At 36.8% G+C, this 15,926-nt stretch overlaps 1 protein-coding gene across 1 annotated transcript in view; it reads right to left on the reverse strand.

Annotated features, from left to right (window-relative positions):
• DIAPH3 (diaphanous related formin 3) overlaps positions 1 to 15,926 on the reverse strand; it is a 503,156-nt gene that overhangs the window by 192,446 nt on the left and 294,784 nt on the right. The window contains exons 18-21 of the mRNA XM_075199796.1: positions 11,391 to 11,483; positions 10,670 to 10,764; positions 8,146 to 8,247; positions 5,971 to 6,210 (exon numbers count right to left, since the gene is read on the reverse strand). Coding sequence (XP_075055897.1) covers positions 5,971 to 6,210; positions 8,146 to 8,247; positions 10,670 to 10,764; positions 11,391 to 11,483 — 530 coding nt within the window. The remainder of the gene's footprint in view (positions 1 to 5,970; positions 6,211 to 8,145; positions 8,248 to 10,669; positions 10,765 to 11,390; positions 11,484 to 15,926) is intronic.

The raw sequence follows: 15,926 nt of genomic DNA on the forward strand, positions 1-15,926 counted from the left end.
AGAAATATTAATTGAAATGGGTATTCAACATTAAGAGTATTTTGGTAGGGATCATTGAAGCCATGACCATTCTCCGTATTTAGCAGGGCCCTGACAATCGTTTATAGCTGGGACCCTCTGCAGATCCGCTTTAGTAACGTTCTTGGATAACGTAGAAAACCTATTTAAACCTATGTGATTTGACAGCTTGATATGCTTTTGTTTTGTAACGTGATACTTTTAGTAGAGTGCTGTAATATCAATTCTATGGTAGTTGGACCACAAATTACTGTATGATTGCTAACCAGAAAAAAAGGAGCTGTGACAGGACTCTAGTGAATACTTCTGCTCTGTAAAGGAATTCAGTTATAATAAGGGAGTGCTGACACAACAGAAGTATGGTATTCCCTTTTTAGAATTCCAACCCCACATTGCACCAGGTATATATTTTGTTCATGGCAAAGTCTGTGTTTTAAGCTGGTGGTATAAATAAAGTAATTGCCCTGTATTAAGGAAAGTGGTCCAAAATGCCAGGATGTAAAACAATAACTTATTTCAAATTTGCACAAATATGGAATATAGGAATGATTGAGAACATAAATATTTGTGAAGGGAATCCCTGCATATAGTGGTAAATCAACCACCATATCTAGTATATTCCTCCTTTTTTTATTAGAATTCCGGTACAAAGGTTGGGTTCTACATGTGTTTTATTTAAGAATGTGATTACTTTTCAATGTTTAATGGTTCGTTCATTAAAATATTCAGAACATCTACCAGCATGCCCAATAAATCCTTAGGGTAAAGGGGGGGGAAGGCGAGAAAAAAAACAAAAAAAAAACCCCACAGATTTGAGCAGAGAGGAAGTGAATTATTTGTCGCAAAAATTATGCAAGTGCTATTAAACTATGTTAGAAAAATAAATAAAAAAAATATTGCATTGTGAGGTCTAAACTTTTATTTTCAAACCGTGTAAGAAGTCAAAAACAGATTACATGGGTAGAGAAACAGTCCAACAACATGGTACAATTGGTTCAGTAAGACAGATAAGCAATATAAAGTGACATCTCGTGTCTCATAAATGCTATAGGGTAGAAAAGGACAAATAGGTATGAGAGGAGCGGTGGTTTTAAATTTTGCAAGAGGGAATTATGGGGTTGAGGGAATGGGGAACAGGGGTCAATGCAATGTTTTTAAACTTGAATTTTGCTAGCAGTAAAAAAAAAAAAAAAAAAATGAGTCACTAGTTTTGATCACTCACTGATTAATATAAATATATTACACACACATTATATATGTGTAAAGATTTTCTGCTTTCTGAGTCTCTTTAACAAGTTTACTGAAGCAGAAAATGTGGATTGAAAACCATTTTGTCTTATTAATTTTTAAGCCTAGCATTCAGAACACAAAAAAGCATGATGGATTTTTAATTTATGGGTATATTGGGATTTAAACTTTCAAGCCAAATGAATGAAAAAAAAAAAAAAAGTACATAAATACAAAATGTGAACAGAAAAATTGATGAGACAACTAAGAAATGAGCAGCAACAGAGAATTCAAGTGGCTGCAGATTACTATGTAGTCAGGGCTGAATGAATGCAGGAAAGCCTGTAATTTGTTAAGAAGAATGAAATAGCTGTGGGAACATATCAATAGTCTAAGCAACTACTGAAGAGTTAAATATTAATTTAACTCTAGTCCCTGTATTGTTACTGCATCCTAACATAACAAGGTAATGACTTACTGCTGCATATTTTATTAAAAGTGATCAATGCAAGCAACGCAAAATAAATTGACACATTACATTAATTAATGTTCAGTAAGATAATTACATCTCACAGACATTGTTCAAGGTGCAACCAGCTTGGCCTGTTATTTTAAGTATGGCTGCATTACAGAGAATAAGGTGGTAATGTAGTAAAAAAAAAAAAAAGGGTTAGGAATGTACTAAATGTGTATTATATATAGATATCTATCGCTATATATCTATCCATAAATAAGTTAAAAACAGTTTATAAACATGTGCGTATTGTTACATCTAGTCTAGAACAAAGTTAGATGATAAACGCATAAGCTTAGTAAATTTTCCATTACTTAAATTTTATAACCCCTCTTAGTGTAGCCCGAAGGGCACACTAAGGTCTGCAAAGTGGAATAGGTTTATATTCCTTAAATGCAGTCACTCCTGGTGCAGCAACAATAAAACTTATAGGTGTGAATACTTTTCTTGTATTAAAGTTGCATAAGCAAGCATCCAAAATATGGCGCTATGATTTTTTGTTTACTATACATCAAGGACACAGAACTAAAGAACATATACACCAAATGTATATTATTTATGAATAGAATAGCAGGAAATGTTTCATGTATGCATAGCAAAAGTTTAAAGGTAATAGTATAAATATATGAAATTGTGACAACCCTGACTGTTATACTAGAATTATAGATTTAATTTCAAGATATACTAGAAATTTAACTTTATAAGGAATCTTCAAAAAAACAAGTCTTGTAAAAGAATGTAGAGTTGACATTCCATAAAAAAGATATTTTACACACAAATATTTTGCATCATTTGTTTTTGTAAAAATTGCAGCATTGGCAGACAATATGTAGTATTCAAATGTAAATACTTTTTCAAATTGCAACCATAAGCGAGAAAAGTCAAACTGTGTTATACAAAAAAAAAAATCACATGCAGTAAGAACCTGTTCATATGAGCATTACAAACCCGTTTCTCCTCAGTTCCATAGGAAATGGAAGCTCAGATACAGATCGGTGACTGTCGTTCAATCAGGGTTATTGACACAAGCAACAAGTATTACATTCCTTTAAACTTCTGCTAGGGCTCAAGTCCTGAAGTAGGTACTGTTACCACTGCTCTGTCTATGAGTATATTAGGATATCCACTCCTGAGCACCATAGCCTCTGTGGCCAAAAAGGTGGGATCACACCAGTCTTTCCATTTTTCCAACACATACCCCAGAAAGAACTCTTAGACTAATAAACAAACTGGGTAACAGACAAAGAGGTGAGAAGGCCCTGCTCGCAAACTTACAATCTATTGGACAATGGGAGTTGACACATGAGGTTAAGTCTACATTTTGCAGTCAGGCTGCAAAGGTAAAAGTGACTTATAGGCTAAATGATCCTGTCACACAACAATGTTGGTCAGGGGGTAGTTGTCTTGTGTGAAATTGTGTAACAGGCGGTAATAAGCTAAGGTATTGAGGTTAAGAAGGTGGTTGAGGAATATTATAAGCTTGTCTGAAGAGGTAGGTTTTCAGAGAACACTTGGAAGTTTATAGACCAGAGGAGAGTCTTATTGTGCGAGGGAGAGCATTCCATAGAGTGGGTGCAGCCCGAAAAAAGTCCTGTAACCAGGAATGGGAGGATGTAATGAGGGTGGATGAGAGACGCAGATCTTGTGTAGAACGGAGTTGCTGAGTTGGGAGATATTTTGAGACAAGAGAGGAGATGTATGTTGGTGCAGCTTTGTTGATGGCCTTGTAGGTTAGTAAAAGTATTTTATATTGGATTCGGTAGAAAACAGGCAGCCAGTATAGAGACATACAGAGTGATTCAACAGAGGAATAACGTTTTGCAAGGAAAATCAGTCTTGCCGCAGCGTGCAAAATAGATTGTAGGGGTTTGAGTCTGTTTTTGCGAAGACCAGTAAGGAGGGAATTGCATTAGTCAATGCAGGAGATAAGTGCATGAATTAAGGTTTTTGCAGTGTCTTGCGTGAGATATGTGCAAATTCTGGAAATGTTCTTTAGATTTATGTAGCATGATTTAGATATAGGGCTATATTTACTAAGCTGCGGGTTTTGAAAAAGTGGGGATGTTGCCTATAGCAACCAATCAGATTCTAGCTGTCATTTTGTAGAAAGTATTAAATAAATAAATGAGCTAGAATCTGATTGGTTGCTATAGGCAACATCCCCACTTTTTCAAACCCGCAGCTTAGTAAATCTAGCCCATAGAGTCAATGTGGGGAACAAAAGATAGGTGTGAGTCAAGGATTATACCTAGGCAGCGAGCTTGTGGGGTGAGATTTATGGTTATGTTATCAACAGAGATAGAAATCTCAGGTATGCTTATTGGTGGGTGGGAATATTAACAACTCTGCTTTAAAAAGATTAAGTTTGAGTTGGCGAGAGGACATCCAAGATGATATGGCGGAAAGACAGTCAGTTACACGGGACAACACAGATGTCGAGATATCAGGAGAAGATAGATAGATTTGGATATCATCTGCATAGAGATGATACTGAAAGCCAAAGGAACTTATTAGATTTCCAAGAGAAACGGTATAGATAGAGAACAGCAGAGGACCTAGCACTGAGGCTTGTGGTACTCCAACTAACAGAGGAAGCGGAGCAGAGGTTGCTCCAGAGAAATTAACAGTGAAAGAGCGATTAGAGAGGTAGCATGAGAACCCTGGATAGAACAGTGGCTTGAAGACCTAGGGATTGCAGCGTTTGTATGAGAAGAGTGGTCAACGGTGTCAAATGCAGCCGAGAGATCCAGGAGAATTAGGAGAGAGTAATGGAGATTCGTTTTAGCAGTGATCAGATCATTGACAACCTTAGTCAACGCAGTCTCTGTGGAGTGTTGAGAACGAAAGCCAGACTGAAGAGGATCCAACAGGTTGTTTGTGGAAAGAAAGCATGTGAGGCGAGTGTAGGCAAGTCTCTCTAGAAGCTTGGAGGGGCAAGGGAGCTGAGAGATGGGACGGCAATTTGAGAGAGAGTTTGGGTCGGAATTTTTTTTTTTTTAGAATAGGAGTAATCACTGTGTGCTTGTATAGTGATGGAAAGATGCCAGTAGAGAGAGGGAGAAATTACAGATTTGTTGAGAGAACATCTACTTGTTCTGTTATCCACATACCATGAGTAAAATCTTCCTACCTTGAAGTTCTCTGCTGAAAATTTGTTTGTCCAAAGCTCATTCTCCTTTGTGCAACGTATAGTGACTGAAAAAATACTTTCTGACATAATCAACTCTTGTTATGTGCGATAGATCTCCCAGGATGTTTTCTGCCAATTTCAACAAGGGTCTGGCTGCTTTCATCATAGCTTGACTCCTGGTGATACCTTCTTGACAGTTGAGGTTTGAAATTACTGCCCGATTGGCTGAATGAATTCTGACATGGTGTCCTAAATTCCCCAGAACTGGGGATGTGCATGGCAACCTGTTCTACTCACAATCCTTGGGCTGTCAGATGACAATAGCGTACAACCCATCCGGTCTTCGTGGCATCTGTGTTAATAGTAATCAATTTGTGATCTGCAATTGATTTTCCTATGCTCAGCGTGTCTTGCTTTGACCACCATTTTAGATCTGGTCTTGCTTCTCTTGATTATGGAATAAATTGATATCGCTTCTCCCTGCCACAAGCCTCCTCATTAAATTGCTTTGTACTGCTACTGCAGCAACTCATAACCCCCTCCCACACACACGTACTTTCTGTAGCCCCAATAACAAGAACTCATACCTGTAATCATTCTAAATTAAACACATTTTCATTTAGATAGCCTGTTTGTATTTTATTGTAATTCAAAGTATTTAAGTAGTAAAGATTAAAAACAACCACTCCCCAATAAGTAAATAAAGCACTGCCACAAAAAAAGAATAAAAATAAAATAAATAAAAAGATTTAATTTCTGAATTACACTGCCTAAATAGAATCCCCATTATAATGGATTAAAAAGGTGAGTAAGCTGAGTAATATGTATACACAATAAACTCCTATACACATAATAAATAATATTCAATCTCAGATATTTTATTGTTAAATTAAATCTTCCAGTCTCTCTCTAAACGTGTAGGTGGCACTCTTGCAGCAGTACATTTTCATCCTTTTGGATTGGATTAGTCCTATATATTCACAAAATATTTGCAGAAAAGTACTGGAAATAAGTAATCTGTACTAACAGATTGATATTTTACTAAATTGCTTCTCATATTATTTTGTAATATATTACTCACCTTGCAAAGGGAGCTGAGGTTAAATCCGAAGGTTTGTGCGTTCCGGGATCCAGCATTCATGTAGTTTCCTATGAGTAACACTATCTCCAGCAGTTTAGCGAAGCTCCTGCTTTTCTTTATCTCCTCGCATGCTTCACTGACAGCCATAATATCTGGTTTGATGTTGTTTACTTGCTCTTCAAATTGAAGGCGAAATAGAATTGCGTTGAGACGTGGAATGAGCTTCTTCACGCTGCTCATCTGATTAAAGAAAGGAATGTATTTTATGAAATAGCTATATAATTTTCTGCTTTAAACCAGACTACAGGGACCAACAGAACAGAAAGCCTTTACTGTGGGATGTAATTATGAAGGAAAACTTTGTGCAGAACTCATCTGACTTCACATCTACAATGTCTATTCTCCAATCAAATATAATTAAAAACACTGCAGCTGAATCTCTGACAAATCTGAACATCTTCAGTAATAAGAATATGTTGGAAACAGTTTAGCTAAATTGCTAAAACTGTCTGTGCTATACACAGTATATTTAAAGGAGAACATCCTGGGAAAATCCCTCCCCTCCAGGAGTTGCCCATTTTCTGAATCAAGGCAATATAAGGCTGACATACATTTTGATATCACAAAAAAAAAGATGTAAATATAGTTTTAAAAGCAAGAGCAGTTTCAAATATATAGCAATTACTTCATAAAGACACTTGGCCTCGTTACTGCCGAAAGTAACGCGGCCTGCGCACTATTACAGTTACTGCGATAATAGTGCACATTATTTAAATTACTGTATTAACACATAGGGGCATATTCAATTAGCTTTTCGGTTCTCGGGATCGCGCTGGAACGGGCCGCAAAGTCAATCCGCGGTACCGCAATAACGTGGATTTTCATTCACAGCCCATAGGGGTGCGTACGAAAATCCGCGTTATTGCCTTACCGTATTACCGGCAATACTGCGCATGTTTAACGGTAACGCGCCTTACCGCGAACTGGAAAGCTAATTGAATATGCCCCATAGAGCGCAGACCGTGTTACATTGGGCAGCAACACAGCCGAACGAATTCCCCTCGAACTGAAGCGCTTACAAAATACATTTGCACGGAGGGTTGCAAACAATAGAGATATATGCACTACAACAGAGAAATCATTATTATTTCAGTTGTGCAATACAGACTTTGACATAAAGCCTTTTTAGTATCACAAGTAAACTGGAGAGAGGACCAGTTTTACCCAGTATTATGTTTTTCTATCCATATCAGAGAGAACAACTTGAACAATAAACTCTTCCAATGTTTTCTAATGCTTTGTATCACAAGGGACTGTTAATAGATTTTACTTGGCTAGGGACATATACTCTAGGAAGTTGGGCCGAGTGGCAGAAAGAGCCAGTGAGCAAAGATTAAGTCTGAAAGGTTACGCATCAACTTATTCAGTTCTGAACAATGACCATTCTTGAAGTGATGTGTGTAAAGCAGGCCTGCCAACCTGCGGCACTCCAGGTGTTGTGAAACTACAAGTCCCAGCATGCCCTCCCAGCTATCAACTGATTGTCTACTGGCAAAGCATGCTGGGGCTTGTAGTTTCACAACACCTGGAGGGCTGCAGGTTGGACAGGCCTGGTGTAAAGCATAATGCAGTCACTATATCCATCCTTGAATATATCCATACTAACACTTAACAGTTTCAGTTTGGGTGTCAAAATAAAATACACTATGAGATCTATTAAGTTTTAGAAACCACCTAATTGGTCTCCAAAATACTGGAGCAGTCATGTCTAAACTCTAGATCAATCAAAATATAGCTTTATAATCTGGTTGCATTCAAAATATTTGCTGTGCAGAAAGTAAAGAATTGCTGGAGAAAGTGATTTTCTTCAGGACTCATTACAACTTTTTCACATTTTCACAGCCATAATGACATCATTTTAGAAATACAACTGTACATAAATTATATCCACTGTGACCTTTTAGATGAAAACCATTTATGGGAATTAGCACAGATAATACTGTATATCTCAACACCTTTTATCTCATAGCTATAAAAAGCTGTCTAGCAATAGAGTGAATTTACGTCCCCTTCATCCTCTGCTAAACCCATTCAGTTTGATAGAGTCACAAATGCAATTGTGTCATCCAACAATTCATTTTAAATAGAGAATTGAATAATATTGATTATACTCACCACAACACCAAATTGTTCTGGTTCTGACAAACTGCTGTATTCACCTTTGAGCTTGGCCAATGCAGTCAACTGAGTTTGTTCAGGCATATGTTTTATTAAATTCTGGTTTAGAGGAGACAGAATACATATTTGTAGTTAAAATAAATATTTACAAAACTGCAATCTATTACTATTATTGTAATTCGTTAAAGGCTATTAAAACATACATAGATAGAAATATTTAGAAATCTTTGATAAAACCATTTGCAAAATGACTTATTTTCTCCCGTACAAGTCGAGCTCAGGTTTGGTGTTAATTGATAACTATACTGTTTAATATACAGAATTAGGTCTTCTTATATTAATATAGTTATATGGATTTTTACATTCAGGTTTATGTCCTGCATGAAAATCTCCGTATATGTAAACTGATTCTGTCTGGTTTCTGATGTAGCAATAACAAGAATATTAACAATGCTGACTTTGCAGATTTTGCTTTTTTTTTTTCTACATTGTTTGTACACTTTTTATGGCTTTTCTGATTCATAGTTGCTTATCCCCCTTTCTCCACCTTCTCTTTTGTACCAACTCTGCAATCCCTACAGAAAACTCTAAACACTTGTGAAGATAATGTTGGTTAATAATATTAAAAATAAGCTGCATTGGAATGTGGAGCTATTTAACTGTGGCATTTTCCCCGTTACAGACACCTTACTCCAGCTGAAGGACTCTCAGTGCTGGTAGAATGCTTTCTACAGTTTCATGTAGATTCACATCAAATCTTAGGAGAATGAACAATGAACATGTCATGCTTTTTTTTGTTGTTGTTGCTATTTTAGCTTTATGTCCTATATGGTGTCCCAGTGCGGATGACATCAGTGTGATTACACTGGTGATGGGCAGACATTAAGACGAGAGGTTGTATATATAATTTCACTCAAGGTGTCATGAACGGCTGTGTTTGGCATGGTAGATCAAACCAGGCTACGGTTTAACTCGTTGCCATGGACCATTGCTTTGGTGTCTAGCCACCCATTAGCTATCCAGAGTGATAAAATTGAATGTGGTGTACAGCCCAATGCTAAAGTCATTACGGATTTCCAAAATGTAAGAGAACATCTAGTAAGCATCAGAGAAGACATGCCTCATATTTCCTCTGCCTGTCAGCATTCATAGATTCTGCACACATTAATATACATAGCTATGGGTATGATAAAGGCATTGAAAGTAAAGCAAAATGCATATGTCTTTTTATTGCAGTTAACTTGTTAAAAATGACTTCATTCAACAGAATGAATGGGAGAAAAAAAACATGAATTAAAGCATTGGAAATAGTTCATACTGCATACTTTAGTCTTCAATGCAGCACTAAGATTTCAGAATGCAAAGGTGCTTAGTACACCATTGACCGTTTTTCCCTAATGTAACGGCCATGCATTATTTAGCACTACATTAAAAGTGCTGAAATTGCTGTAACCTGCATGTATCTGAGAATATGGAATATGTTAATTGATCCTTACGAAATTTGCATATACTTCATATTGAAAATATTAAAAACGTTGGGCCTGATTCACTAAGCCACACAAAACGAATGTGGGTTTTTTTTTCTTTAAAGCACATAATTCAGGCATATACATGTCTGCATTCAACTACAAGCTGACCTGAAGAAACATCTCCTGATAGAGGAACACAACCTACAGAAGTATATGCAGACAATACACTGCAGGATACAAACAATACATAGATGGAATATGAAGCCCAAGCAAAACACACAGGAAACCAAAACATAATAACATTCAAATGTCACATGTTAATAATATAAACAAACATTAAGAAAAATACTAAAAAAATATTTTTCCCACCAAATACATTCAACGCAATGTTCTCAATGCATACTGCATATAATTACTTTTACAATTGCTCCTAATTACAAACACATGTTGTAGGATACATACAGGTAAGTCATCACTATCAATTGGCACTTGCACCTCCCCTATAGTAGGTGCAAATGATATGACTGAAAACACGCACCTTAGAGATGCCCAAAGATTGAATCTGACACTGGTGCATTCAGTGGGCCTCGGTCCAGCCTTACTGTGTACTGCCAACATTAGTCCTACCTATCCCGCCCCTCAAATTGAAGGCAGTCGGAAGGGTCGTTTACATAGGAACATGAATTGCGTTCTTTGGTGTGTCTCAGTTTAGAGCATGTTCAGAGTGAAAATACGCAAAATATGCCACTTACGATCCTCAAGGAATCAGGCCCTATTGTGTGTAAATTGCCAACGTTACGCTAACTGTGAAAAAAACTATAGGAAGCATCATTAAAAAACAGTTTTTTTTGCTACTGCTTTTAATTTTTAACTATAAAAAACACTTAATATTTCAATACAGATCACAAGGCAAAATAGTGTAAAACCTCTTTTTCTCATGAAGATAAATTGTGGTCATTAAGGGGTTAACAGCTATGGGACGTGTAGTTTCTTAAATTTGCAGTGAGTAGCATGCATACATTACATTTTTAAAATCTAGAGATTAACCTTACCTGAACCATGGATTCCGACAGTTGTTTTTCATCAATTTCCAGTATACCCTTTTTTATGTCTTCATAGGGCAAGCGGTATGAACCCAAAAAAATAGCTGAAAATATAAATTAAATTTTTTTAAAAGCGTAAAGTTGTAATTTCAATTCCACTGCCTCTTGCCAAAATAAATATAACATAATGTCATAAGAACATTTAGTAACACAAAGCTGCTTAGCCATTATTAACTATAGTAAATAACGGGACTATTTATTTATTTATTTTTTAAAAAAACATTACTGGCATATTTATCATTGCTGTTAAAGGTAAACATAGGACCATTATATACACAGATTAACAAAGAAAAGACACCACACTGAAACATTAGATACTGATCTAAAGCTGACCATACTAGAGATCGGTATAGCAAAAGGGGAAAAGGAAAGCTTCATTGGCCTCAAAAAAAATAGAATAATATTACATTGCTATTAATCATGTTCTTGTTCAAAACCACACAAGGTCAGGGCCTTTCAGACGGTCATAGACTAAACTTATAAAGACTGGTCTAATTTATAGTTGATTTTAAATATATCCTACCGCTAAGATTTATGTAAAGAAATAGAATGTGCTAATATTCTTCAAAACAATAAAAAAACAAAACATTCAAAGATTTTATAAATAGAAAGAAAAAGCATTATTAGTGTTGGGTTTTCTTTATTATTAAACACACTTGTGTATACTTACATAGATTTTGGGCAATTTTTGGCTCCAACACCTTAAGTTCCTTTATTCTTTTTTTAGTAAAAATAGTATCTTCAAATTCCTCATCTTTTTTAACTGTTAATATAAAAAGTATACATAATAAAAATATATAAATGCATACCTCTACACAGAGCTACATTATACTGCATATTTGCAAATTAATGTCATGACGTCCTAGGAAAATAAGGATTGTCTCAAAACTGAGTTAGTGACATTAATTTCCAGTGTTATAAATTGGTATAAAACAAAAGTGATCATATGCAGCATAAACAGCTGAAAAGGTTTAACACATAACTACACAGCGGTGCAATATGTAGCACATCCAATGACTGGTTCACCATGTTTATGGAACACAAAAGGTAAAATAGGTTATTAAGGACAACAGAATTTATATTTCATTTAGTTTAAAACAGTACTTGTCTGCATGAGCATCTTCAGATTTTAATGATGGTGTATGTTGCAACACAACCAGAATTTGGAAACTAAACACTTGATGGACTTGTTTCTTTTGTATATCCTATTTAACTGTAACACAATTATGCAATTTAAAAAATGTATCCAGTCCAATAGAATATCTACCTAAAAATATATGTAGATGCAATTTATAGAAACTTTAGAAGGCTATGACACTGATTGCATGGCTACATTAATAGTTTAGTTCTGTTCCATGTAATCACACAGAATACTAAAGATGCAAGTCAAGTAAGGTAATGCTGTTAAAGCTATAAAGGAAAGTGTATCCAAATAACTTCTATGGCAATATCCACACTATGGACAAAATGCAATGGAGTGAAGTGTATACCAAAGAAGGAGCACAGAACGAACACTGTTAAAGACATGGACAACTTACAGATCTCTTCATTTGAAGGCTGAGATTTTAATTCTTAGAAAAGCAAGCAAAAGAAAGCAAAGATAAAAAGGTACACGTCAATATGTGCTCATCATTGTTAGTACAAAAGTACACCACATAATGGAGAAAAACATTGCAGATGTTAAATACCATGAATTTCATAGAGAGACTGGGGATGTTTAAAATAAACAATCTTCATTTTAGTTCAAAATATAACAAATATAAATTGTTAGATCTATATTATTCCAAAGAGAAACAAAGTCTTCTATGTTCAAAAATAACAGCAATCTACAGATAAGAATCACGCAGAATCATTATAGAGAGATAGGAAGAAAAAAAACATACATACATACATACATACATACCAGTTGTTGTTATAACCTCAAAAATGGCATTTGTATAAAAATATCACCTGGTACATAATCTATATGAGAACACAACTTCCTGTATGAACACTGGATCAAAAAGATGTCTCTAGATCAGACCAACCCAAAAAAACCTTAGCCATGATGGAAAATACAAGGCCAATTCTTGATTCATTTTACTTGAATAACCCCTGCTGATTACTGGAGTGGAAGAAATGCAATCCCAGGGATGGCAGGATATCGGAGGCAGCATAAGGTGACCCCAGAGCTCACAAACTACATTGTGTAGCATTATATGTGCTGGAGAAAGTTAAAGGAAGAGGAACTATCCCCCACTATAGCACTCCACAGCAACAAACGGATGAGAATACATTTTTCTAGTTTCACTAGTTGGAGGACATTGGTTTTGTAGTACACACACATAGTACCCGCATACAACGCCGAGCACTTTAGTATACCTACTGTTGTCAATATTTATTGTTATAACAAAGGAAATAAGAACCATAACAACGGTTAACTAAGACATATGATTTTCCATGTCAATAGACACTTGAATAATATTCAATATGCTGCTAACTGAAATGCACTAGCATGTTTCCATTTAACGACTCTATGATCAATTTTCCTATATTTAGCTATTTTACAGGAACAACTGACCTATACAAAATAAATTGTACTAAAGGCTAAAATAATTACAAACCAAATTGATTTAGCTATAAATATGTAAGATATGTCAGCAGGCAACTTGGGCTGTTATGAGGGTTTTGTTAACACAGTTTCAGGGTAGTTACTCATAGAGTCTATAAAACACAAGGGCTTGCCCATTTGGACCACTACCAATGATGCCATACCCCATCCCCAATTACGTCACACACAGTCCTGTCATTGAATCACTCCCTCTGGATATGTTATTTGGTATTGCGGAAAAAAAATGCAAATCTTAGATTGACAGAAGGGGTTTGGAAGAGTATAAAGGGGTCCCAGGAAAGAGAAAGCAAAATAATAGAACTGTACTTAACGGTGAGCTCTGTAAGGGACTGGACTTGTGGCAAGAATAGTTATGTGCATTCATCCCTTAATACTCACATTTGACTAATGCAAAAGGGAAATGAAAAACATAAAAAATAATAAAACATTTTATACTTACTTTAAGTCTATTGAGGGGCTCCAGACAATGGAGTATTGAGTGTAGCATATGAGTGAGGGCACTTTCCCCTCCATACCCTGCGCCTGCTGGAGTAATAGTCAGTTATCTTTTAACTAAGCCCAACAGGACAGAGTAGGAGAAAAACAAAAACAAGGAGAGGAGAACCAAAGTGTAATAGGGAAGGCGTCCATTGTCTCCCAATGGTCTAAGAGAGAAGGAATTACAACAAGTATAATAATACCCTTACGGATGGGTTTTAAGCTCAGTAGAGGCGGTGCAAAGCACCTTCCTACCAAATCTGGTAGGATTTGGTAGGAAACCTATAAAATGTTGAATGTGTGAATTGTGGACAAGGTGGCAGCCTTGCTCATGCCGAGGTCCCGTGCCTCGCCTCCCAAGAGGCCCCCAACGACCTGCCAGAATGAGCCCTGACACTTTAACAGGTTGACATTCTCCTCTGTAAGCTTGATGGGGTTGTGGTCAGACCAAAGGAAAGTGCGTGTGATTGGTAGTGATGGGACTGAACAGCAAACCTAAGACAACAATGATGTCCCTTCCCCAATAGGAACTTATATAAGCATCCTTGATATCCAAGTACACCATATACTCATTTTTTCCATGCCATTCACTAAAGATTTCATGGACTCCCTCTTGAATCTATTCACCCGAAGAGGAGTGTTTAGAGTTTTCAGATTCAGGATGGGCCTGAACCAAACCCTTTAGGTTAACCGGTGGCAAATACTCCCAAAGAAATCAGAGCTTTAATGACCTCTCACATAGCAAGCCACTTTGTCTCGTCTTCGGGAAGCCACATGGTGAAAAATCTTCTGGTTGGGGGATCAGTGGAGGTCTATAATATATTCTCGCTCCACAATCCCTGTTACCCAGGCATCTGTAGTGAACTTTAACAACCAATCCCAAAAGAAAAATAAACTGGCTCCCATCACAGATGAATCGGTGTGGCAGAATGTCTGTTATGCTGAAGGCTTGTCAGGGAACCAGGCAGCCCAAGTATGTTACCCCCTCTGCAAATTTAACCTAGGGGCCAAAGCATGCCATCTGGGATATTGGCAACTGGATTTCAATGCAGAAAATCCCCTTGGAAAATGAAAGGAGCAAAATCAGGACCATATGACTCTTGGAGCATTAAAGGTAAGAAAAACACTCCTTACCCCTCTGGCCTGGCTGATAATTTTATCTAGCTCAAGCCCAAAAATACACCACCAGAGAAAGGAAGTGACTCTAAAGTCCGTTTAGACTCCACATTGACTTCCCAGGCTTTAAGACAGAGAGTGTGACAAGCAGAGTCTACGGATATCCTAGATTCAATTGGTCCGGCATTCAGATACAAATCCCCCAAATAATCTGTAATGCCCTAAATTTGTTTAACAAAGGCTACAATTCTGACCCTGTCCTATCAGCTTTCAAACCTTCTGAAAGCTGTTTTGACCACTTCTCTACTTTCTTGTTAGCCCATGCAGAGGCTAAAATGGGTAGCAAAGAGGTCCCTACAGCCACAAAAATAGATTTAACCATGCTTGCTATTGACCTTACAATCAACAAATTCCTAATGTTTGTCACATTGAAAATGGGAATTGTGGTAGTTTTGGACAACCTCGCTACAGAGTCATCTACCTCAGGAGGTACCTTCCACTTAATTGCATCCTCTGCAGGATAACAAGTTTGCAGCTTACAGGGCACCTAAAACTTATGGTCTGATATAGTCCATGCCTCACCCAGCAAATCCTCTAGCTACAGAGAGGAAGTATAAAAACAAACAAACATTCTTCTTTGCCTTCCTTTTAAATATAGAAGTATCCATAACCTCTGCATCTTGGATGTCCAATACCAGGCACACAGTGTGAATCAAATCATCCACCCAATGACTGTTTATAAGGATTTTCAAAGAAATAAAGTATCCTCTAGATCAGAACACCAACCACTTTGGTTCTGATGAGTTCTCCCTAGAGGGAGACAGAGTCAAATTCATATTGAGGTACCATAGCTCTATGTTTGCGAGAGAAGGGAGGGCTTGCAGAATCTAACATATTTTCTAAAGAGGAGGAAAATTGCCAGACTTTTGCCCATAACAGTTCCTCCTGTGATGCCTCCATGGGACTCACTGGCCTCTGGCTAGGCATGACAAAAGGTGACCC

This window comes from Mixophyes fleayi, chromosome 2, assembly GCF_038048845.1.
Source record: "Mixophyes fleayi isolate aMixFle1 chromosome 2, aMixFle1.hap1, whole genome shotgun sequence".
Classification (NCBI taxonomy): Eukaryota; Metazoa; Chordata; class Amphibia; order Anura; family Limnodynastidae; genus Mixophyes; species Mixophyes fleayi.